The following is a 26,291-nucleotide window of genomic DNA, read 5'->3' as shown; positions in this document are numbered from 1 at the left end:
TGCAAGGGCTCCCCGCCATAGCTGGCCACCTGCTGCAGAGCTCTCCCATCAGGGTTCCTGTGGCTGCGGGGCTCTTTGCCCCAACTGGCTCCCAGCCTCAGAGCTGTGGGGCTCCCCAAATCTGGCAGAGTTTGGTGCCATAGCCATGTTCCCTACTGACTCCCACTGTGGGGCTCCTGACTGGGGCTGGGCTCCCAACAGTGAGGCTCCCCAACCCCAGCTGCAGTTCCTGGAATTGGGTTCCCCAACCTGGTTCCCAGAGTAGGCTGATAGTGGAAATCCTTTACACCAACATGCCTCTGCTGCACCCTGCATAGCTAGAACTCTCTGGTCAAAGTGCCCTCTGGTCCAGCAACATCCAGCTGGAGTGGTTCAACCCTGTACTTTAACAGTGTTCCCTTAGTCTCACACTTGCCCACTGTTTTTGAAATTGCCAGCCCAGAGAATCCAGGGTAAAAAAGGTGTTAAAATCCCAGGCATTTTTAGCTATTTAAAAAACTCAGTCAGACAGAGATTTAAAGTCAGAAACAGTAAAACTCAGCATCTTAATTTGTTTGTTAATAAAACTGGTTTAAGTAGGACTATTAGTGACTTTAAAAGTATCACCAGCACTTGGACCATACATAGGGCTCAAAAGGTCAAATTTCGGCATTCTGCCTCAGAAAGGTTGCTGACTCCTGATCTATGGGCTGCACTAAAGTGATTTTCCTTGCAGGAAAGTGCCTGTCAAGTCTGCAGTTCCACAGGGAACTGACTAGTAAAAACAAAGACTTCACAGCAGGGAAAATATTGTATGGGCCACAAAAAGCAAAACATTTGAGCCGCTGAAATTTTAAATGCAGGGACCAGGCTTCTTCTAAGGGAAATAATTCTGTCACTCATCGGGGTGGACTCCAAAATGAATGAGGTGATCATAAGTAAATCTTAGTCTAAAACTGGGATGGAGTAAGTGGCTATTTTAGCTGAGGCAAATCTGATCCTAACTTCCGCATGAAATCCAGTGTGGCTCCAAAGATACAGGCCATCAGGACGCCAATTATTCTTCAAACAGCAGAGAGAGCTGACGTCTCCAACCAGAGTCCTCTTGAGCTTGGTAAAATGGGAAGAAAGCATGCCTGCCTCCCAAAATAAGGCAGGGAAGGCAAAGAGTGGGAGTGCAGAGATGAAATGCCTTCTTAAAGGTCAATGACAATGCTGAGAACAGAATCCCTATCTCCTGACTCTCCATCCAATGCACCACTGATTATGAAATGCTGCAGCTCAGATTCCCACTTGTATAACACGCCAGTATACAGGAGAGTGGGATGAGGGCGGTGCGGACTCTGATGGCTGATGGATAAGGGAGCCTCAAATGGACCACTTCATCCACACGACCGCAGTAGTGTAGTGGCCATGGACTGACTCCATTATCACTCCATTGCTTCTTGTGGAGCTGGCAGAATGGATTCCTCCCCAGCTTGTGCCTGTCGAACACAGTCACACACAGCAGTGCCGACAGCTGCTGCCGGCCCAGGGTGAGGTCAGAGAGGGTGGGGCAGCTCTGTGCCCTAGAAGGGGGCGAGGCCAAGAGCAGAAGGAGCAGAGCCAAGAGCAGTCAGCTCTCAGTGCCACCCAGCCTGTGGTGCTGCCTCTCTGACACCACTACAGCACTTCAGAGGGGCCTGGAGTGCCAGCCACCAGTGCTGCCAAAGTAGCAGTGGTGGCAGCTGGAAGCATGGCCCTCTTTTAAATGCTAGGCCTGGGGGCCACTGCCCCCTTTGCCTTCCAACTCTCCCCTCTGTCGGTGGGCCGGCTCACACACAGCCTAGTTACTCAGGCAGAGCTCTGGGGTGTAAGTCACTTTGGCTACATCTACACTAGCCCAAAACTTCAAAATGGCCATGCAAATGACCATTTTGAAGTTTACTAATGAAGCGCTGAAACGCATATTCAGCGCCTCATTAGAATGCCAGCAGCCTGCTGTGAGGAATAAGGGGATTTCGAAGTTGCTGGGGTCCTTTTGAAAAGGAGCCCCGTCTCGACGAGCCGTGTGGCGGTGAGCCACATCAATTTCGCAGTGCTGCAGCTGCCGGCATTCTAACGAGGCGCTGAATATGTATTTCAGCTTCATTAGTAAACTTCGAAATGGTCATTTGCATGGCCATTTCAAAGTTCTGGGCTAGTGTAGACACGGCCTTTGTAAGTTGCCAGAGGCACTGTCTACTTGGCATTACTTTTAAGCCTGTTGGATAACAAGGGCTGATCATGAATAATTATAAAAATGATGCAGTAAGGGGTGTTCTGGGCATGCAGAAATTCTATTTCTCATCAACGTGTTTCCAACTAGGCCCTTTCATCCTTGGGAAGCCAAAGATATCTTGCAAGTCAGCAAGCAAGGAAACAAATGTTAGCATGAATACAATGGAGAGCTCAAGAAAAGTGTCTGTCTTAGAGTATTTACATTATAGAAAGAGCAATTTTTTTGTGAGTGCAGAGCTGCCCGATTCTATCTGCTTATGGCCCCCAGGGAAACACATTTAGCATCTTCTGAATTCACACCTTGTGCCCTGCCAAGTCGCCCTCCATCTGCAGAAATGAAAGGGAGTGGGAGAAAAGACAGCGAGGAAACGATACCTGTAAATTTATGTTTGGCCCCGGGCTGATAGGAAGAGTGGCTGTTGCAAGTGTGCGAGTGAGGAGCTGGTTGGGAGGATTGCTGCAAGGAGGGTGTGTGGCCTTCCAATAGGCTTCCAGATAGTCAGCCAGGTGCTCACAGGCATCTTCAAGCTGATTCTCATCCAGAATTACATCAAACATTTCCTGTGAAGGGAGAGACTTTAGTGAGACCAGCCACCTTCAGAGTCCATACAAACCCACAGCAGGTCCTGGTGGAAGACAACATTAGGTAATGCTCTTACTAAATCACCACAAATAAACCAGATTCCTAATATTCATGTCCTGAATTTTTTTCTGATTGCACTTTTTCTTTAAAAACAATTGTCTTAAAAGTAATCTGTACCTAGCATAACAGGATACTTTCCATAGCAAGCACCAATGAAAGTCCCTTGGCAAGATATATGTAAGCAGGGAAGGCAGAATTGGTATTTTAAACATGGAAAGAGCAGTAATACCGTAGGAAAAGGGTTTAATTGTTGGAATTAAAAAAAGACATAACAAGCCACCAGAGAAATACTGTGGAATCCTTACACTTAGTGATACTTCAGACAAATCTAGACAAAAGTGATGACAATAATAGATAAAGCTAATAATACTCAGAATTTTTATGGCGATTTTCACATTTAAGCCACTGCACAGATACTTACTCACTCTTATTTGATCACTATATCACATTCCCACTTGAAGTCTATCGAATGGTTTCCAAATCAGTTTCAGTGGCCGTTGGATAGTCCCCAGATAGTCTCTAAGTTCTTTAAGGCAGGAGCCTTCACTTTGTACATGCCTCTACCATGCCTAGCAAACTGTTGCTACTATGGTATAGTGAAGGATCTGCAAAGCTGGGAACAAGCACTGACATCAGTTCTTCCCAGTTGTCCATCCCCTTCCTCTTGACTAAGCGAGGAGGACATTTCCTGTCCAGCCCCTCCCCTTTGCGCTGCTCCTTCCGGAGGCCAGGTAAAGGAAAAGATCCTGACTCAGGAAGTGTGTGGGCTCTGTTTTGGGAGTGGGAGCCATGTGGCAGAGAGAGCTGGAGAGAAACCCTAGCGACAATGGAGAGAGCCACATGTGGAACAAGCGCTGACTGCCAATATTACAGCTGAGAACAGGTATGCATGAGTCTTATGAAGGAGTGATTGACCCTTGCCTGAAAGCCTGCAAAGGTTTATTTGCTTGAATAGAGACTGGACTGGAGAAGGCACTCCAGGCACAAGAGACTCAAACAAAAACTGTTCAGTCACTCTGAACTGCACCTGCTGAAGCATCTGCACTCAGGGTATTCACAAGCATTACACTTTTCTGCCAGCGCCAGTAGAAACCTCTCTCTTAGCCACATGTCAGAGTGCTTAATGGGAGCCACCAAGGATTGCACCTACAAGGATTAGCTGCTGAAGCAGCTACATTGCTTGGCTCTGGGACATGATATACCAGGGGCACACCTGGCGCTACAGGTACGCCAGTGATCTGAGGTAGACAGTCAATACTATTATAAAGTACATTCCTAATATTAATCCTCACAATGTTTGGGAGAGTAAATCTGGGTGGTTTTTTGCCAAGTAGTAAATTTATTGAAAAATTCATTTCTCGGATCTCTAATTATTCACAAATTCCAGTTCAATTTGGTAAACTGTTTTAGCCAAAATGAACTGGGAAATAATGAACAAAAAAGCTGAAACAGTTAAGTTTGGTCATTTCAAAATGTTTCATTTAGACTTTTTGTTTATAGACGTACTGTTAAAAACAGAAGATTACTTCTGTGAGTTGGGCTCTGGATATTCACATTTTTATTGTGGTGCCTTTTGATGCCTAATGGTAGAGCCTTCTCCAAGCAGTGTATTCTAGATGCTTGCATGCCCCTTCCTCACTTCCTCTTAGCATTTCCAAATGTACAGTGTATAAATTTGGGGGAGGCACAGAGCCCGTTCCAACCTCAGTTCCTTCCACCTCCAAATCAGAGACAGGAATAAAAGGACTGGGAAGAAGGTGACACTGGAAGAATTGTAAATAGGCAGTGCTAACGTGAAGCACTCTGGTTACAAGTAACAAAACTTTACTTTGCTTTTGAGTGGCTCTGCATATTTTCACTTACAGATAGTTTGACAAGTAGTGCAGCAAATTACCTGATATGGGGACCAGACTCTTTGATAAACAGAGGCTGAAGCACCACTCTATGAAATCTAGCACATCTGGGTCGTGGGAAAAGGTTTACACTCCTTGTTCAAGTGATGTACAGGTGGACACTTCTTGTTCAGGTAAGTGGTGAACAGGTCCATAGTCAATTTTACCCATTCACCATCTGAATGCATCATGTGGTACTGAAGAATTTACCTCCTATTTGTGGTCATTTGTGGCTGAGACTATCCGCTATCATGTTCTGTTCTTCTGGACGGCATGTTGCTGATATTGTGATGTTGTTGGAAATGTACCAGTTCCATAGTTTTAGTGATGTACAAAAGGAGGATAATTTAGTGCCTCCCTGGTGATTTGTGTAGACATGCATTCTATGTTTTCTGGCAAGACCTTTGTATGTACCTTGGATTAGTGGAAGGAAGTGGGTACAGGCATTCCTCATAACTCTGAGTTTCCATGATGCTGTAAGATTGTTGAGATGTGCCACCCATCCTTTAGGTGATGCCTTGGTGGTCAGAAGTATAAATGGGGAAATTTATAGGAAGGGCCTTGCTATGCAAATATTCACTGGGTCTTTCCACAAGTCCAAGGAGTGTTTGACTTTGAGGGCAATGACACTGAGCTGAACCACATCTGAAGGCACCTCACATGAAGTTTGGCACGCGATATCACAGACATGCCTGCAGCCATATGCCCCAGAAATAGGAAGCAATACCCGGCTGATATCTGATGACTGGTCTGTACTGCTGCTCTGAGTGTGGCCCAGGTATGGAATCTGTGCTATGGGAGCAACAGCTGCCCTTGTAATAAGACAACATTAGCTCCTGTGAATTAGGTGCTACACAGGGCTGAATGTCAATTTTTAGACTTTGATCTGTAGGCCTAGCTCTACGAATAAATCTACATAAGTTTGGTTGTTCCAGAGGGTCTTGTTGAAAGAGTGTGGTCTCAGGAGACAAAAGTTCCAAGTTGGAGTACATCATAGTCCCCTGGGAGCCTAAATGAGCCATCACTCTAGAGAGAACCTTGGAGAATATTCTCAGAGCCGATGAGAGGCCAAATGAGGTGAGTATTCTGTGAGGTGAATAGATAATGCTCCTGATCCAGGGTAAAACTGAGGAATCATGTGTGGGAAGGAAGGATTGATATGTGCAAATAGGCATGTTGGTTAAGGGCACAGAATCAATCTTCCTGTTTCAAAGATGGAAAAAACACTGTTATTGTGATTATCTAGAACTTCTGAGCTTTGACAAATTTGTTCAATACTTTGAGGTCTTGTATGGGTCTTCAACCTCATTTCTTCTTGGGTATCAGGAAATAAGGAAAGTAGAACCTTTACCTCACAGATGCCAAGCTACAGGCTGCATGACAAAGGAGGTAATCTATTTCTTGTCATAATAAACTCTCCTGAGGAGAGTTTCTGGGAGGAATGGGGAACAGTGCTGGTTGAATGGGGCATGGTGAGGGTAGAGAGGAGAAAGGGAAGTGGATGGAGTATTCATGGCTGATGATTTCCAGAACTCACAGGGCAGATGTTATTTATTCTCAGTTGTTTCGGAATGGCACCCAAATGGTAATAATGAGCTGGACAGCTGCAGCTGGTGTTGAATGGACTGGAGCAGTGTGTGTCCATCTGGCCCAGTGACTGGAAGGAGCTAAGGTGGTAGAGAACACTGTGCCCCCTTATATAACCTCACTCCCAGGACAGCTGGAGAGACAGAGGGAAGGGACAGAAGGGGCCACATGGGCATGTTAAGAGACACCGTTTGGAGATGGTTCCATCATGAGGAACAAAATGGCCATAAATAGGACCATAAATGGGGATATGCAGAGCCAACCTGAACACCTGAAAATGGCCTGAAATGAAACATAAAAATCAAAAACATTTTGTTTAACCTGACACCTTTTTTTTTCATTTCAGTAACTCCTCCCCACCAACCCCCCCCAAAAAAAAACAAAAACAAAAACAAAAACAAAAACAAAACAACACTTTCCATGATTTGGATTGAATTTAGGGGTGTTTTTTTCAGATTGGTTCCTGAACCAGAAAAATCAATTACCTGCTCAGCTTTAATAGTGAGCAGTTGAGCAGCATATTATCATCTTCATTTTAATTATGGAGAAACTAAGTGTAACAAAGGATATAGTGCAAATCAATAGTATGATGCCATATACTCCTTTGCTGAAATTAGTAAGAATGCTAAATTAATCCAGGTGAAGCCAACTGTGATAGCATATGCTCAGTAGGAACTACAGAGAAGCCACCAACTCACTTTATACAGACCATTTTATGTAGACCACTAATCTACTTCAGACAGACACAACTTTTGGTCATAATCCAAATCAATTCAGTTAAACCTAGAAAGAGTTACTGCAGTAATCCAGTTTCTTAGCTATGGATCATGTAAACATATTGATGGCTCAGTGCCTATGAATCTCCAGGACTAATTATGTTTCTGAAATAAACAATATATTTGACTGTTATGCCATGCAGGGAGCTCCAATGGAGTTCTGGGTGAAATGACAAGTGAAATATGGCCAGACTGTGGCAAGCACCACCTACAAAGGTTACACAATTAGCCTATTACTTGGAATCAAAGGATAGAATAGTGTTTTTGAACATGTCTACATTTTCACATGGGTAATGCATTAACAGTAACTCACTGGAGGACACTGAGACAGTTTATCAGCTGCCACCATTTGAACATTCAGGTGTTTAGCCTGAGATTTTCCTCGGGATTTTATTAGCCTCTGTAAAACCTGTGGAAAATAAGAGAGTTAAAATACATAGTTGGTAGCGAAGGAAAATTCAGAAGCAAGAAGTAGTACACTGGAATACAATCAAACCATTCAGTTCAACAGGAGATTTGCCAGTGACTTGAAAGTGAGCAGGATTAGGCCCCCTATATTTGTGTATCTTAGAAAAGTAACAAGTTATACTCTTGTATAATTTTTAACATATCGAATAACATCTCATTTATTGACTTTAAGGGCCTTCCTCTTGGCCTTTTAGGCCTGCACAACCTAGCTCTCATTCCCTTCACTCCCCTTCTCTCTTCCTTTCTGTCCTAGTTATACTAACTAGCCCCTTCAAGTTCTCCTGGTCTCTTATGGCCTTTTGCCATGTAGCCATTTATACTGAGACTCTTGAGAATGCTCTTCCAGACCCACTTTGCGAGACATCCACTTTCTTCTTCCACCATCTCTTCAGGAGGTGTGGGACTTGTTCCAAGAAAACTACAAATGTAGTCTTTCTCACACAGTGAAATGGCAACAAATTAAATGACTAGATACCTTAAAAAATAAAATGAACAAAAAAGCACAGAAGTACACACAATCTCAGAACTGTACCAGTTGTCCTTGTGCTCTGCCCATCTACCCTCTTTACTTTCATTTCCATACTGTCTACTTGGGTTGTAAAGTTTTTGAGACAAGATCTTAGCTCATATTTCTGCAGTTTTTATCAAGGGTTTGGTGCTTTGTAAAGTAATATTACCTAAATAAAAACAAACAAGAGGAGAATTGTTTCCCTTAGTTCAAATAAGTAACTACTAAAACTACGGCTGTCTCTTATTTGAAAATAAAAAGTGATTTTGTAAACCACTGATCAAGAGGACACACTTTAGTGGTATCTCCCCTTCCAAAGGTAAATAATTCAAAAGTGCAACTCCTTAATCTTTAATGACATCCAGTGGAGAATCTCTCTTTGTACCTGTGGCATGGGTCTCAGAGAATAGGTGACTGAAACAGAATTAACAGCCGTAAGAAAATTACCTTGGGAGAAGAAATCTTTACATATACTATAATGGGAGCCAGAGAGGTTTTACTTAGTTGAGCTGGATGATTAATGGTATCGGCATCCAGTACCACGAGCTGCAATGTCCTTGCTAATTCAAATATTCGTTCAATTTCACTCTGAACTTCAGCTGCGGATAAGTAGAAAATTAGAGTTATGAAAATATTTAACTGAAATTAATTCTAACAAATGTGAAAATGAGGTAGATTGGCACGCAGCTCCCACAACAGATGAGTAGATTGGCAGGAGCTGTTAATTGTTAATGTCACTGGCATTCTACTGAAGCAAACATATCTTTAGCAAGAACATTCCGCCTACAGTTTATGTTCTCTGAAGGTTGTACTCTTTACCAGTCTCACCTTCATGCTTTTGTACACTGCTAGTTCGCAGAACCATTTTAATACTGTCTTATCAGATCGAATCCATGTATGCACAGCAAAAACATGTATGAAGACTTATTTGAAGTATGTTTGAAATATGAATTCCTTAATTTTACTACAGTTTTTGAGTGGATTCCTTATTCCTAATTATTGCAGCATAGACTCTAATTATACTTGATGATGATAATTTCAAAACCCAAGTGTCTGAAGCTATACACTGAATTTATACAGAGGCAATGGAAAGGGGACTGTTTTTGTCATAAGGTATTAAGCACCCATAATGTCAATTTGCTCCCATGTGAGTTATCAATACTTACTATCTCTGAAAATTGGGACTTTATGTAACAGGGCACTAGGTCTGAAAATTTTGGTCAATATTAGTAGAATGCTTGCTCCTGATGTAGGTAAGTTTACTATCAGAGCTGCTGAGAAAAAAAATCTGGCAAAACAGTTTTTCATAGGAATTTGTTGATTGATCAAAATCATAATATTCCATGGAAATCATTCATTTCAATGCAGTTTCTGTGGAAACAGGCAGACTTCTGACAGAAGTTGTGTGATTTCTTGCTAGTTTGCCCATCTGCAGACTTCAGGGGATGCACATCTTCCCAGGTCCATGATTTCAAGGCAAGACCCTACAAGGACTTCTTCAGAGCTGGGCCTCTACTGCTTTCCATTACGCATTTCAAAAAATTTTAAGCAAAACCAATTATCAGAATAATGTAATATTCTGAGACAAATGATAATTTTTCTCTGCCAAGTTCTAATTATTAACCTATTTCACAGACAGGGAAACCGAGGCAGAGGTTAAATGACTACCTTAACTTACACAGGCAGTCAGTGTCGCAGCTCAGAATCATAATTCAAATGGGATGGGATTCTAATTCTGTTCTCATTCCACACTCCTATCTTAAGACAAGATTACGAACTAAAACAAGGTCACTCCAAGGGTAAGAAATTAGTGGATGCCCACATGCACACAAAGACAGTTTCCAAATACTACAATATGGCATTACATTATCAGTTTTGTATTTTGCTTTTTGAGGTGGGTTAACAGGACTTGGAGTGCACGACTTAGGTAGTTTTGTGGTGATGGATATTACTTTGGCGGGTGTCAAAAGATCAATACGTGTCACTCTTTGAGTCACTAGGGTTCATGATACCCCAAATCCCAATTTATTTACAGAGATAGAGCTAATCTGTGGTGGACTTGCATGAACAGCCTCTGGATCAGAGCGTGGGGAAGTGGGAGTTTCTTCCAGCTGGGGACATCAGAGATGCATCTCTGTCACCCTTTAGAACAATAAATAGTAACAGAGAGGAAGCCGTGCTAGTCTATACACTATCAAAACAAAAAGCCATCAAGTAGCACTTTAAAGACTAGCAAAATAGTTTATTAGGCGAGCTTACGTGGGACAGACCCACTTCTTCAGACCATAGCCAGACCAGAACAGACTCAATATTTAAGGCACAGAGAACCAAAAACAGTAAGCAAGGAGGACAAATCAGAAAAAGATAATCAAGGTGAGCAAATCAGAGAGTGGAGGGGTAGGGGGGAAGTCAAGAATTTGATTAAGCCAAGTATGCAGACGAGCCCCTACAGTGACTCAGAAAGGTCCCATCCCGGTTTAAACCGGTTTAACACATTTTAAGGTGCTACTTGACTGCTTTTTGTTTTGATATTCCTTTAGAACATGAAGCTTTCTGATCAAAGCATTCAGAGAGAGTGAGACATTTGTCACAAACTGAAGAGGGTCCAATCTGTCTTTCCATCAGTATTTCTGGTTATTGAATATCTGATCTCAGATTCTTATTCAGAGTCAAGGCACCATGTTTCACAACAGCCCAGGGGTTCTCTCCTTGGCAGAGCAAAGATCTGTAAGTATAGTGTTAATGAGCAGATGGTTTGCATTCTCCTGCCTTCTCAAAAACCAACCTAAACATTGCCAACTGGAAGAGCTTTGCAGCACAGCTCAAAAAGACCCAAGTAGACCTTTGGCTACGTTCTGTGCCTTAATGAATCTAATTTGAAAACTTACTCTATTCAGGCTAATTTGCCAGTTATTTTGGCCCTTTATGAAATAGACAAGTAAAATGTTTTTGCTTGGCTAACCTAAGGTTCACCAGTGGGCTTTGGAAATCCCTCACAGTAACATGTGACATTAATGTGGGTCCTGATTAAAGAGGATGAAGACTCTACTCAATGGCTATGAGTTTAGTACTTAATTTGTGCCAAGGCTTTGCTATGGCTGAGCTCCAGAACCTCTAGGTTTGCCAGTTCATAGCTTTAGCACCTCTGGGTATGTAAAGTCAGTTATGAAAGTGAAGTAATTGCTTACGCCCTGGTACCTCTTTTCTTCCCATTTAAATGTGGCACGATTCTCACAAAGAATTTCATTTTGGTGGTAAGTATCAGAGACGTAGCTGTGTTAGTCTGTAACTTCGAGAACAACAAGAAGTCTTGTGGCACCTTATAGACTAACAGATGGTAGTAGTGGTAGTGACTCAGCTCGGAGGAAATAAGCCTAGGGCTCTACTGATTTATCCAACTTATATCAAGTTTGATTTGGAAAAGGTGATGCTTCAGATTCATCACACATTCTAGTCCAAGATGGCTTTAGAATTCTGTCCTAAGAAGCCTATTATCCTGCCAACATGTTTTCCGGGCCCATCCCAGGGAGGTCCTTCTTGACATGTTTCATGTTATAAGGTCTGAGGGCAGAAGCAGGAAAGGGGCTTACCTGTATCCTTAGAAAGTCTGTCAAACGTGCTTTCTTATTTACTCACTACATACCACTATTTCTAAGAGAGACATGACTAAATCATTGTTGGAATGCAATATTAATTGCTATCACCTGGTTGGATATGTGAAATTATACTTGATCAGAGGCAGGCAGCCTCCAGTGCCTGTCTTAGAAATGTTTCCCTTAGATTTCTTCAAGGAAGTCACATAGGCCACACTCTGGATGCTCACAAAGTTAGAACATTTTGCTTGCACATTTGGGAGTGAAGCTATTGTTGATTTGCATGTTGCAGAACAGTTCTTCAACAAAGGGGAGTCCAAACTCACAAGATGTCTATTTCTTCCTTCTGGAATGTGTATTTGAATTGGCCAATTTTATTTGAATCTTTCCCCTTTGCTCTCATTTTGGTGATTTGTGTTGCATCTGAGATGGTGTATTTTTCCCAACCATTATTTAAACAAAAGTCCTCTCTGCTTGGCTGACCATAGTTTATTGTTATGCTCTGATTGAATTTTATTCTCTTTCAAGAAGGGAAAATTACTATGTTGCAATACTCCTTCTCTGAAGGAGTCTTGTAAATTACTGACTGGTAATTTTGCTTCCAAAGGGATGCTCACTCACCTTCCCTCATGGTTTTGAGCAAAGGCTCCCAGTGCATCAGAGAAGCCCAAAAGCTGGAATATGACTGCCAAATGGGACAGATGGCTTTTTTTAGGAGCTGCATAATTCTGCAATGAGCAACCAAAATGCAGGGCACCCACACATCTTAGATTATGGATCTGAGACCCAGAAGGGAAAATACTGTCCAAGCAATATTTTTTAAAGAAAGCAGTCGTATAGGTCAGTAATTTCCCTTTCCATGAAATTCAAGTATTAATGAAATGTCACCTCTGATCTACTAAAAAAATCACAGCAGCAAGCTTATAAAAATGAACTCACATCAGTTGCATTAACCACTCGTATTGGGATGTATAAATAAAGCTCAAGCTATCATGATGGTCATCATGATGAACGTAAAGCCCGGCTATTACAACACTCACAAACATAAATAAACCATGTAAGACAAAAACAAAAGTTGTTAATCAAATGCTAAAGAAAATAAACCAGACATATTTTGTCCTGAAGCTTGACAGATATTGGTGGCAGAAGGCCACTAAACGGGAGCAAATTTCAAAGATGGAGCTTCCCATGTGTGGGATATAACATCAGCTCCAAAAAGTGATCCCACAAGTCTTTCACTCAGTTTTGTACAATCCCATAACATTCACACCAGCATGTGCATCCTGAAGTGAACAGGCATTTGGTGCATGAATCTGAGCAGCCTGAGCAAGCGGTGTTCCAGTGCAACCCTTCCAAGTGGACTGCAAGTGGAGTACAAAGTCCATTACAACTGTCTACCTTGGAATGGGGAAAGGCATGATGATTACTGAGGGACAGGACAGTCCTTCATTTATCTAGCAACTCAACACATTCATCAAAATAAAATTTGTGGGCTCTCTTGTGCAAAGCTGCAGTAAAACAGCTTTGTTTGACAGCATTACAGAGATGTTGGGGTGGGAAAATTGAATCCTTCTTCAAATATGTGGAGCATTTCAGTGGTAACTGGTCCAGCCCATAAGCTATAATAGCATCAGGGAGCTGGTGAATCCAACCTATATGAGTATTATAATTCTGCTGATGCATGGAATTCATATGTGCATGGCTTTATGTTCATCAGCAACACCAGAAAACCGACAAAACAACAAAATTGTGGCATTCATATGATCAAATATAGTTCAGCCCATAGACTGTTGAAAATGTGAAAAATACTGTGTAAGAGACAAAACCAGTCTGGTCTGCAACCATCACACTAGCGGAAGAGTCATATGCTAATTCTAGCTCCCAAAATATTTCTTGGTGTGAACCAGCATGTTCAGAAAGAATTATAAGAAACTAAAAGTTTTACTGAGCGTTAGGTCCTTAACTCAATTAATTTTTTTTTCTTCATTTAAATCATCGCTCTGGGGTGGGGCTGGGAATGAAGAGTTCAGTATGCACGTTGTCCCAGGGACAGAGAACCACCTCATCCCTTTCTCACTACAGCAGCTCGGGACCAGGTGTGAAGTGCCTCTCCATGGCCTCTACCAGCTCCAGCAGGCACAGCCGAGGAAGTGGACTATCTCCCCCACCTAGAAAAGATCCGGGTTCGTCTGCCTTCTGCACTCCCCAGCCAGAGCGAGGAAGGCAACAAACTGCACACTTGCCCCTCCCTTCCTGACAAAAGGGAACAGGCAGTAATGTTCCTGTATGAATCAGGGAAGAGGGGAGGGTGTTTCAGACCACCATCTAAATGGCCCCTGGGGAGTGGCAGGCTTGGGGCTGGGTCAGTCCCAGATGAGGGAAAGGGCAGGGTGCCCCAGCCACCACCTGATGATTCTGACTCTTTTCTGTATGGTTTTATGAGAAGCGATCCCTTTCCAGGTACATCCTATCTTCCTGGCACAACCAACCCCTCATATTGCTTTAAGATACAGTAAGAAGAAGCTGTCTACTGAAATTGGTGGTTTTAGCTCTTTAGGAGGAGTAGACAGATGGACAGTCACATGGACAGATTCACAGACAAAAACCTCTCAAAAATATAGTAGAGTACAATTACTTGCATTTTTTCCAATATAATAGACCTTTCCTGTGATATTTTAACTCTTGAAAATTTTATAAGAATCAATTTTCATTAACTTTTGAAATATGAAAAGCACTCAGAAAAGGCCTATCTAGTGAGTGAGAGCCACAAGACCTTGGGACAAGCATGTTGGAAAAGAATCACATTGAGTTTAGATCCAAAATAATGGAAATTTCCTTTGCACATGCCATCTTCAAAAAAAAAATTCAGAGATGCCAAAGATCTTCTGACGTCCACTTCATTCTCAACCAAAACTGTCCAAAAAAAAAGGCTTCAAAGGAAGTTGAATGAAGTCACACAGTTGAATGAAGTTCAGACTTCCCCAGCTACTTAGTAAATAGTCATACTCAAAAGGAAAAAAAAAAAAATCAGGTAGGCGAGGATCTTGGCTAGGGCAAACTGGTTTAGTCCCTCCTTTTGGATGAAGATCTGCATCAGTTGAGGATCCACCCAGTGGCTTTGGAGCTAGAATGATCGCTCTCAAAAGAAAAATAAAAATCATCTAGCCCTGGAAGGCTTATAAAGGAACTTTCTGAAATTATATGGTTTTGGAAACGAGAGCTGAGCTAATTTTGCTGATTTTGCAGTCCGAACAGGGTGGCTGCTGTTTTCTTAAGAGTGTGGGTATACTTGGTAACGTTCAATAACATGTGGGCCACAATTTTCAGGTAAGTACTGGCAATTAGATACCTAAATATATATTTAGATATCTCTTCCACTGGTGTTATTTGCAGAGGCTCTGGGCTTTCACTTCTCCTACAGAAGTCAACATCTTCTAGGCTACGTCTACACGTGAAGCCAACATCGAAATAGCTTATTTCGATGTAGCAACATCGAAATAGGCTATTTCGATGAATAACGTCTACACGTCCTCCAGGGCTGGCAACGTCGATGTTCAACTTCGACGTTGCGCGGCACCACATCGAAATAGGCGCTGCGAGGGAACGTCTACATGCCAAAGTAGCACACATCGAAATAAGGGTGCCAGGCACAGCTGCAGACAGGGTCACAGGGCGGACTCAACAGCAAGCCGCTCCCTTAAAGGGCCCCTCCCAGACACAGTTGCACTAAACAACACAAGATACACAGAGCTGACAACTGGTTGCAGACCCTGTGCCTGCAGCATGGATCCCCAGCTGCCGCAGCAGCAGCCAGAAGCCCTGGGCTAAGGGCTGCTGCCCACGGTGACCATAGAGCCCCGCAGGGGCTGGAGAGAGAGCATCTCTCAACCCCCCAGCTGATGGCCGCCATGGAGGACCCGGCAATTTCGACGTTGAGGGACGCGGATCGTCTACACGGTCCCTACTTCAACGTTGAACGTCAAAGTAGGGCGCTATTCCCATCCCCTCATGAGGTTAGCGACTTCGACGTCTCGCCGCCTAACGTCAAAGTTAACTTCGAAATAGCGCCCAACGCTTGTAGCCGCGACGGGCGCTATTTCGAAGTTAGTGCCGCTACTTTGAAGTAGCGTGCACGTGTAGACACAGCTCTAGAGTTGCTCAACACCTTTGAAGAATAAACCAGTTATTTATGTGTCTAACATAGATTTAATTCCTAAGCTTATGAATCCACATATGAAATTTTTGGCCTTGACTTTTAACTAGAGGTTTTCAGGGCCATATTATGTGAGGTGATGTGCTTGCGCATGTACTTTTAACACTGGCATGAAAGACTTTTCTCTCTTTTTATTTAACAAGCTTTGCCTCTGCTTCAGAAAAGGAAGTCAAAACTTCCACTTCAATAGATAACAAAATCATTCCCTGCATATAAGAACAGAAGTATCACAAACCAATTTGAGCCTTTTCTAACATATTGATACATAGCAGAAAGCCCACCAAAAGTAACATGATGAAAAGGAATTACTTCAGATGGTTTGACGCATATGGACTCATATCACGGAGGGATGAAAAGGCAAGCACTGCATTCCCGTAAGTCTGACTAAATCCCTGAAAGCTGCCCTAAGATGTCTGCTAACCCCAAGAGGACAATACAGCTGACAGCAGTATTTGGGGATGTATGGGAGTCCCAATCATGCCAGTTGTACTTGCACCACAAAGGTGGGGTGTTGACACAGAAGTTGCTATAGTGGCACTTTGAGGAGGATCCTACAAGAGCAGCTTTCAGGTTCCTTTGCGAAGGGAGTGGGGCGTAAAGGCTATGACTATAGAGCAGCTGAGAGGTGTAAGCCCCAGCTTAGGTAGACACACACGCACATTAACTAGCTTGACTCGACATAACACACTGCTAGTTGCAGAGTGCTAACTCCAGCCCGAGCTAGCACCTGTACTGCTACCTGAGCTGGGAAATAAATACACCCTGAGTGACAGTGTAGCACCTGAGCCAGGAATTCTGAATTACAAACCTACAGGTGCTGTTTAGATAAAGCAAAGTATTTTGACTTCCAGCAACGGCAACTAAGGAACTCCAGGCCCCTTTGCAGTGCCGCAGCAGGGCTGCTTCAGCTGCATGCAGCTATGAGGGAGTGTGAGTGTGAGTGTGAGGAGGGGATGGGGGGCAGCACCACGGTCCAGGCGGTGCTGAGGGCTAAATTTCCTAGACCAAGCACATTCTGCTCTTGGCCCCACCCCTTTCAGGGCCTGGAGCTGGGCTCGAGGGCCTTTGCCCCACTTTGCCGCAAGGCCTGTGGCAGCTGTCGGCCCTGCTGAAGTCTGATGACGTTTTGCTGCCTGGTGTCTGTAACTTACTGAACTGGGGACATTTACCCTCCTCCTTCCCATGTTGTTGAAAAACAAACAAAAAAAATGAAATTACAGTGACAGTAGCGATGTCAATGTGACATTAAATCTGAAGTTAAATACTCAAAACTCAGAACATGGGTGAGGTGGGGTTGAACACACAACTCCAGTGCGTGCACAAGTCATATTTATGCACACACCCTGATCCTATGCTGTGCTTAGTTCAGTTCAGGGGAAGACTAGAAGGCTCTGATGTTGAGTGGGGGCTGGAAAATTAGAAATGTCAGGCCTCAGACATCTCTATGTCCCCTCCCATGAGGTGTGGTGAGGGCTTTGCTATACCTTAGCAATTGCTGGCTGCTAGATTAGCTCCTTGAGAAAACGGAATACATAAGAGCCTTCTTCAAGCCGTTGGCTTGGGAGAGCAGCTTCAAAATCTGAGTTACGCTGAGTTCATTGGCAATTACCTAGGATCTGGGACAGCAGTTTTCAAAAAGTCTGAATTATAAGGAGCTGGTCAAGGTCATTTCCTAACTCCTCAACCCATTTTTTCTCTGGGCTATAAGAAAATGTTGGTAGTTTGAAACCCAAATATACTTTCTAAGACCTGGTAGCTACCTGGCAATAGGCAAATACTTCACACTAGTGTAGGTACTGTTTACGCTGAAGCACTACAGAAGCACAGTTGAATCTGTGTTGCTGTAGTGTTTCAAGTGCAGACGAACCCAGAATCTTTGTTCCCACTGCCTACCACATGTACTCAATAGCTCCGGCAAGGTGCTTTGTCAGCATGTTGGACAACCTACATTCCTTTCTCATGCTGGTTTAAATTTATTTTATGGGTAGTGAAGAATTTATTCTGGAACAGAAACCATACACCTACGCCACAAATTAAACATTAAACACTTTAAATACCACAGCAACTTTATCTTCTTCCAATAACTAATTGTAAAGAATGTACTGGTTATGACCGTTCAAATATTTCTATTAGGTTTGCATATAAATTTAAAAAAAAGATAGATTAATTGTGAACTGACTAAACATAAGAGTGTGCTTTCATGTGCATATAAACCCCTGTGTTTCATTCCTTGGGATATAATCTACAGGATACTAGCAAAACATCAAGGATTTCTATAATTTTTTAGGGTCAAATTTTCAAAGTTAGGCATTTAAATTACATGTGAAAATGTGTGCATATAACTCCAAACAGGCTGCTGCAAATCAGATCAGTTCATAATCGTCTGACTGTGTGATCAATTAATCTTATTTAAAACTATATTTTCACATTTTTACCAGTTTGCACCAGTGCAGGCAGCTCTTGTGAATACAACTTAAAAACCTACATTTGTGTAGTATAGTATAGTGTACTCATCACCCTCAACTTTATTTTAAACATTTTAAATAAAGCAAGAAAATGACATCCCAAAGAAAATAGTATCAGTGCATAGTACAGCTTGAATTTATATTATTATAAAACCAGCTACTAGAAACAGACAGTGGTTTTGTGAGGCACAATAAACCAAAAAACACAAAATTAGCAAGAAACAATTTGCAAGCTTATATACGTACCCAAAACATCTGGAAAGGGAGGGCATTAATGAAGCAAAGAATGGAAAAAGCCAAGACAATCAGGTTCTCCTACAAAGCATACAGCATGAGATAACAAGAGCAACTAGAAATGTCACATACATAGGAACAACCAAGAAAAAGGTTCGGATGCTTAATATTGACAAAGAAATGCAGCAAAAATGTAAAACTAATTCAGTAGCTTCTGCAGATACCATATACACATGTAGACACTTAAATTGCCATGCACTTGAAAATTTTGGACTGACTTTTGGATTTTTTTACCACATACTTTACCTCTTTTCTGTGAAAAGTATTTTCTCAAAAAGACAAACTTTTTTAAGGCATTTTAAGCAATTAGCAAATGAACCTCCCTTTCATTTTGGTATAATTTGTCTCTAGCTATTGAAATTTCACATAAAGATATAGACATTACTGACAAGCAAATAGTTTCCTTCTGTATGCAGCTGTTTTGAGAAACAAAAGTGAGCTTTCAGATCCAACTTGAGTAAAACTTTATTTTGCCCTTTGAATCATTTTGCATAAAGGTTGGTGCTAGTTAGTATCTTGCTGTCATTCTTGGATAGATTAGTTTTGCATTAAAATACGCAGAAACAGACATTTTTAGCTGTCACTTTGGTTTCCAATAAATCAAATCCTCAAATCTTTATTTTCATATGCTCCTTATTCAAGCTGTTTCCAATCAAGACTGAACAATCTTAGGTCTATAATGTACATCTTCATAATCCTTCAAATGCAGTTCTTTATCCCAGGTGTTTTATTTGGACTTTTTTTTTGGTTGTTCTACTATTTTAATATATACTTCCTTGAAAGTAACCCTGCTCAAAACGTTAAATCGGTTGGTCTCATAGCAAGTGTAATATACTTCTCCAGTAGTAGGCAAATATACTTCTATTATATACTTAACTGCTGTGCAGCCCTATCCTTTATAGTCTGGTGAAAATCATTCTTACAAAAGACTGATTTATTTCCCCAATGGAAACAGATTCTTATTGAGACCGCAAATACAGCAGTTCTTTCACTTCTTTATTCATTTTTTTTCCTTTTAAGAGACAGGCACATAAATTCTAATTGTAAGGCTGATATCTTCAAGAAGGAAGAACAATGAGACTAACTGAAAAATAAAGTGGGTGATGATAAATATTCTTTATTGGAGCAGCTTCTGTTGGTGAAAGATACAAGTGTTCAAGCTTACAAAGAACTCTTTTTCAAGTTTGGGAAAGATGTACATCGTGTCACAGCTATATACAAAACTGATTAGGTTATTTAGGACAGTGGTCCTCAACCAGGGGTGTGTGTACCCTGGGCGGTACACAGAGGTCTTCCGGGGCGTGCATCAACTCATCCAACTATTTGGCTAAATTTACAATAGGCCACATAAAAAGCACTAGGGAAATCAGTATAAACAAAAGCTTCATATAGAGAATTGTCACTCTGCTCTGTACACGGAGATGTAAGTACATTTGAACCTCCCTAACCCGGGTGTCTCAAATCTGGTTCAGACCCTGGCAGGAGGAGGAGGAAGCGGCTCTGTGCATTCCGCTCCCCTGACGCTTCATTTGGGACAGCAGTGTAGCACTATGCTTGTCCGGAGCTTTCTCCCAGCATTCCCATAGCAGGCAGGGAGTAGTGCCTGGTAAGGGCAGGGGGAGGGGAGGGCCTTTGATCCACATGTTTCCCAGGGAATGGGGCACTGATGCTTTTAAATAAAAAAATGTATTGCAATTAAATCTAGTGACAATGATCTCTTCATATCTGCAGAATGACCAGAACCAAATAACTGCAGCCTTGACATAGAAAAAGACCAAAAATGAGCTCAGTGGCTGTTTACAATTGCAGCAGTGCCAAGAACCAGCAGAATCACCAAGGTAGCTAAACTTGCACGCATGCTGCCTGGGCCCAGTACTGCAAATACTGTACTCCTATTCTCAGTTCCACTCTCCAGACCTGGCATGGCCTGAAGCAACAAAAAGTTGCAACTGAAAAGAATTCCCGGCATGGCCCTGGGACAGAACATACTCAGTGCAGGCAATCTTTCTGAATCTTTATTTAGCATCCATGAACTGTGATTTTTATCCAAAGGCTTATGATTGGCCAAATTTGCATAGATTTTGCAAGGAATGGGAAAAGGAACATACCTGACACAAAGTCTGTCAAATTGCAAGACTCAGCTCCAAGGCGCGGGGCTCTAGAGCATTTCAAAGGAAAGGCTGCCAGAATTTTCTTTTTTGAACTGGGAAGAATAACATCTCTTTCCCTAGTGTCATGCTTGGAAACAGCAGAACTGCATTGACTGAAATTCAGCCTGAGGCAGATACCCTGAATGTAAAATTTCATCCCAAATGATTAAAGTTTAAAAAAATATAAGAAACTGGATATAACTGTGAAGAGTAAGGTAACCTTAATAATAGATGTTGCCATCAGCTTACCCTATATAAACACACACCCTCACACACCATTTGTTCTGCTACAACTGAGCTCATGTCAGTATAACAGTAAGTAGACAGAAGGGTTGGTGAGGTGCTACACACTAAAGTCTGTCATTAAAGCTGGGTGAACAATACACTGTGAACTGTTTATTCAGAAAATTTAGCTCTTTTCCGATTAACAAATAAATTCATTTTTTAAAAGAAATCACTAGTGAAAAATCTTCCATGGATGTTCTAGATGTTTAAACACATTTTAGCCTACCCAACTAGGTATCCTTTGGACTACTGTGATTATTCTTCAAGTACTATATATTCACTCTTTTATATTGAAGTTGTTCAACAGAGCAACATGACACTATTTGTGTTCCATGACTGTATAACCTAATCTTTAGAACCATCTTTGACTTCAGCTCTAAGCTAATTATTAATAAATTACTAAAGCAATTGTGGCCAATTTTGCAACAGGCCTGAAATTCACTAACAAGAAGGTTCACATGAACAAAACTTTGCACAGAGCAAATAAAAAGGCATGTGAACAGTCCAAATTAAATTTATTTAGAAATTATCCCATCGTTATGCAAATACATTTTCCTACTATAGATCTAGCTCTACTTGTCATCCAGGATCTCAAAGGATGGGTTTTAAAAGAAAATTTTCAAGCTGTTCTTGTAGCCATTTCTTCCTTCCATACAGAAGTGGAATGGGTCAGATCCCAAGATAGTGAACTTTGGTGAAATTAAAAGTCAAAGGAGCTACGCACCAACTGGCATGCTGAGAATTCAGCTGAATATGAATTATGCTTTTTTTCAGTCTTTATATTAACCAGAACAATACAAAATATACTTTTTCTGCATTTATCGTTAATTTTTAAACGAGCTGCTCAGATCCAAGAGAATTCCATATTGAAAATGAAAATCAAAATGAAAACTTCAGAAATATCAGTACGTATTACAGGTATCCCACTGAAGATCAGACTTCTTACTAACCCTGAGAACCACCTACTTGCTGGAATTGTGAGACTACATCTTTACTTATCCAAAGGGATATGCCCACATTTTATATGCAAAATGCTAGTTGTTACTCCCATTGAGGCCTGTTCCAAAACAAACACCAGTCTCAGTGGGAAAATGGTAGCTTCATACCAGTACCTGAAAGTATATTCTCAGGCAGTGCTCTCAGAAGTGACTTGACATTCCTGGGCCTCTGATTTATTGGCCTCATAACTGAAATTACTATGAACCGTGCCCCTTTTGCATCAGAGGTAGCGGATGCTATTTGTTGTAGACAGGAACTGGGAGTACTATACTGCAGTGTCAGTCTCTGGTTATTATCACAACGTACACTACTTACCTAAGCTTGATCTTGTGTTGGACCGTTCTATTATCGCATGCTTACTAGGATTGTTTAATACGGAGCGTTTGGCAAGCGAGATGTCTGCTGTGACCCGTGTGATTGATATACTGTAAAAAAAAACAACAGCTCTGTATGTTACTCGTCATATAGGAAAGCGGGGCAAAAAGTCAGACATTGAAAAGGCAGAGAGGACCAAAAAAGAGAGGAGACCCTCTCTGTGGCACTGTCCTTTTTGTAGGAAGTGGATGAACAGTGGATATCTACATCTTAATTCAGCAATAGGCAAAGTAGGCTAATGAATGGGCTGCATGACTGGCCCTCCATCTCATGGGTCACAAGACTGACATAACTAAGACAGTTTCACAGGACAGGGTAGTTTTAGTAACTGTGCCTAAGTACGATTTGCAGAGTGTGCTAATTGAACTGTATCAGCCCTTTGATTGGATGCAGAGGGAGCACATGGCTCTCACCATCAAAACTGTGTGCAATCAGCACACACCTCACTTTACATGCCTTTGCTTTATGCCTGTGTCACTTTAGTGAGACTGGTAGGAAAAAAGAAAAATCTACGCAGTCAGAAATCAGCAGAGTCTGGGAACCCTGCACATAGACAACAGTAGACAAAATGTCGCGTGAGTCACACATAGAACCCAGATGTGTCACATGTGATCTATGTGCTGCAGGTTGTCTACAATTTATGTAATTGATACTGCTTTGAGCGGTACTTATGAAAGTGCTAAATCTGCATCCCTTTGTTTGCACAGTATAAATGCACATCTAACAGCAGCATGGTTACTGTCTACAGAAACCACGCTGCCAAGGGAGCGGCAACCAGAATTCTGGGGATTGTAGAGTTGTTTTTCCCTTGGACTCCTAGGATTCACACAGTTTGTAGGTTACACCTCAAGCTTTCTCAACAGCCACAGATAAGATGGCTAGAAAGAAATATAGGAAACTAACCTCTGAAGAGCTTTGTGGCCCCTCAAACTACCTCCTACAGGTATTTCCATGGGAATACATAATCTGCCCCACAGAAGAATACATTTTCCCTGTTCTTTATCTGGAATATTGATCTGCATGTGTAATACTAACAGTAATATCTATTACAAAAGTTCTTACAGGACTTAATACCCAGACTACTGCATGCTACACCCAACTGCTATGATATTCGTATCAAGCGGTTCAATGTCCTTGTGTAAGTTTGTAACAGAAAACAAGGTCTACATTTCACTGTCACAACAGATCCTGCAATGCACTATCAGTTGCAAATGTTTAGGCTTTAACTGCAAAGAAATGAAAGTATAGGTAGGCGAGCCAATGAAAGCTAAGGGCTGAGTGCCTGGAAGAGTCACTCTTTGGACAGTGAGTGAGGATGAGGCAATTACAAAGGATTACTTCCTGCTTGGTCACAGTGACCCCCTACATTACCTTTTGTATTTTCTTCTCCCTATGAAAACAGCTCAGCTTCTAGTTTCTACAGCCTACCTACATCCTTCATTATGATTCTACCTTCAAATTTTCTGCATTAAGCAGGGGGGTCACATTCTTCTGAAGATAAGATTTAAATCAGGCTGATCCCATTTCCCCCTTCCCACTTTTATACATTTCTTTGCCATTTAAGAGGAAGAAATGGATTTGCTAAGAATTAAAAGGATATTTTCTTGGAGAATAAGTCATATGTAATTCAGTTAAAATCTAAACAAATAGCTCAATTCATTTTGACTGTGCTCAATATCTGTGTAAACTATCTAATGAAGCAATCTAGAGTTTATATATATAAAAAAGAATTATTTTTACAGTCCAAATTAGAGACATTCATAAAACAGCTTTTAGCTGTCTGGCCAACAGCTAAAAGCAAAGCCAAATGCCACAATTCTTAGCATAACACTGTATAGATTATTCTATTCAGTTCTGGAAAACCTAAATCTAATTTTCATTACTAAGGCTGTTATGCCCATTTGCTAAAAGTTACATCTTATATTTAGCAAAACAAGTTTTGATTTTACATGTTTGTCAGTTTCCTTCCTCCATGCTATAGCTAATAGTTTGTTCTGTTCAATATTTTCATCAATGATTTAGATAATGGCATAGAACTGGGAAGAGTTGCAAATGCTTAATAGGGTAGGATTATGATCAAAATGATCTAGACAACTGGACAAATGTTCTAAGGTAAACAGGATGCAATTAAATAAGGACAAATGCAAAGTACTCCGCTTTGGAAGATAAAATTAGTTGTCCTCCAAAGAAGTATTGCAGAAAGGGATCTGGGGTCATAGTGCAACACAGCTAAATATGAGTTAACAAGTATGATACTGTTGCAAAAAAGCAAATATCATTCTTGGGTGTATTAACAGGAGTGTTGTAAGTTAGCCACAAGGAGCAGTTCTTACACTCTAGTCTGCACTGACTAGGCCTCATCTGAAGTATTGTGTCCAGTTCTGGGTGCCATCTTTTAGAAAAGATGTGGGCAAATTGGAAAAAGTCCAAAGAAGAGCAACAAAAGTGATTAAAAATCTAGAAAACATGACCTATGAGGGAAAGAAATGGGTTTGTTTAATCTGGAAAAGAGAAGACTGAGAAGAGACATAACTGCTGTTAAGTAGCTAAAAGATTGTTACAAGGAGGAAGAAGAAAAAATATTTTCTTTTCCTTCTGATAATAGAAAAAGAAACAGCAGTTTTAAAAGGAGCAAGACAGGTTTAGTTTGGACATTAGGAAAAACTTCCCAGCTATTAGGGTGGTTAAGTACCTGAATAAATTGCCTAGTAAGGCTGTGGTATCCCCATCATTGGCGATTTTAGGATCAGATTAGATAATCACCTGCCAGGGAGGGTCTAGAGGGGGGTTGATTGTGCCTTGAGTGAAGGGGACTGGACTTGATAACCTCGCAAGATTCTCTCCAGTTCTATTATTCTCTGATTTCTCCTATTTTTCCCCAAATGTAAATACGTAACAGTGAATCAAGTCAAGTTTCTACATTATTTTAAACCTCCCTGTTTCATACACTATGATTATTTTAAGAGAATGTCTGACACCAGGAACACAAGGAACTTAATGAAAAAGGAAAGATATTCCAACACTTGTTTCTACTTGCAATACTTGGTATTTTGTCACTACGATTTTTCAACAGTACATAGTCATGATGACCTCGGTGTTATAAAGGATGACTATTATATGTCAGATGTCTGATCTACGAAGATATTACCATAACAATTTCCTGTATTGTCCACCATCTCACAAAGGGGAAGCTCTTAACTGAAAATGTCACGTTTTCTCCAGACCATTTGGCAGCACTGAGAGAAATGGCACACTTTTACTTTGACCTCTGTTCAGCTAAAGCATCCATCAAAGATTACAGAATAAAAGCATACTTCCCTTCTTGTTTGCTCCATTTAATTTTCAGAAGACAGCTGCCTCAGTGTATCTACTCATTTTGGGACTGACTCAACAACCAATCGAGATAATGTAAAGATTTCAATTGACTTCATTGAACACTGGATGCTTAACAATCAAAGAAATGAATGTTCCACTGCTACAATAAGTGCATTGTTATTTAATACTGTTTTACACTGGTGCCTTGAGTCCCCACACAGGTTCAGGAGCCTCTTGTGATACAGGTAGTACAAACATATCTGTTCTGGAGGGCAGGTATCAATCAAACAGGAGAATTTTTTTTGGTTCATAACTTACATAAAACTTTGGGCACACATTTAGCCATTCAGATTCCAGTTGCCACCTTTGGCCCCAAACTGCTACCTTCACCTTATTATCAATAACATGCATGTGTGTCACTTTGACTTCTCCCACCCCCATCCAGCAACAGTGTTTTCTGAAAATGAAGCTTTCATTGTTTTCCACAATT

General features: G+C 41.3%; 1 protein-coding gene across 2 annotated transcripts in view; it reads right to left on the bottom strand.

The window, feature by feature from the left end:
• CACNB2 (calcium voltage-gated channel auxiliary subunit beta 2) overlaps positions 1-26,291 on the bottom strand; it is a 402,055-nt gene that overhangs the window by 6,582 nt on the left and 369,182 nt on the right. For both annotated transcript variants that reach the window (XM_074984834.1, XM_074984835.1), the window contains 4 exons: positions 22,427-22,536; positions 8,560-8,711; positions 7,450-7,545; positions 2,614-2,799 (listed from right to left, as the gene is read on the bottom strand). In XM_074984834.1, the coding sequence (XP_074840935.1) occupies positions 2,614-2,799; positions 7,450-7,545; positions 8,560-8,711; positions 22,427-22,536 (544 nt within the window). The remainder of the gene's footprint in view (positions 1-2,613; positions 2,800-7,449; positions 7,546-8,559; positions 8,712-22,426; positions 22,537-26,291) is intronic.

Source organism: Carettochelys insculpta, chromosome 2, assembly GCF_033958435.1.
Source record: "Carettochelys insculpta isolate YL-2023 chromosome 2, ASM3395843v1, whole genome shotgun sequence".
NCBI classification, from domain to species: domain Eukaryota; kingdom Metazoa; phylum Chordata; order Testudines; family Carettochelyidae; genus Carettochelys; species Carettochelys insculpta.
Note: the sequence above shows the minus strand (reverse complement) of the source record. Positions and strands in the feature narration are given on the sequence as shown.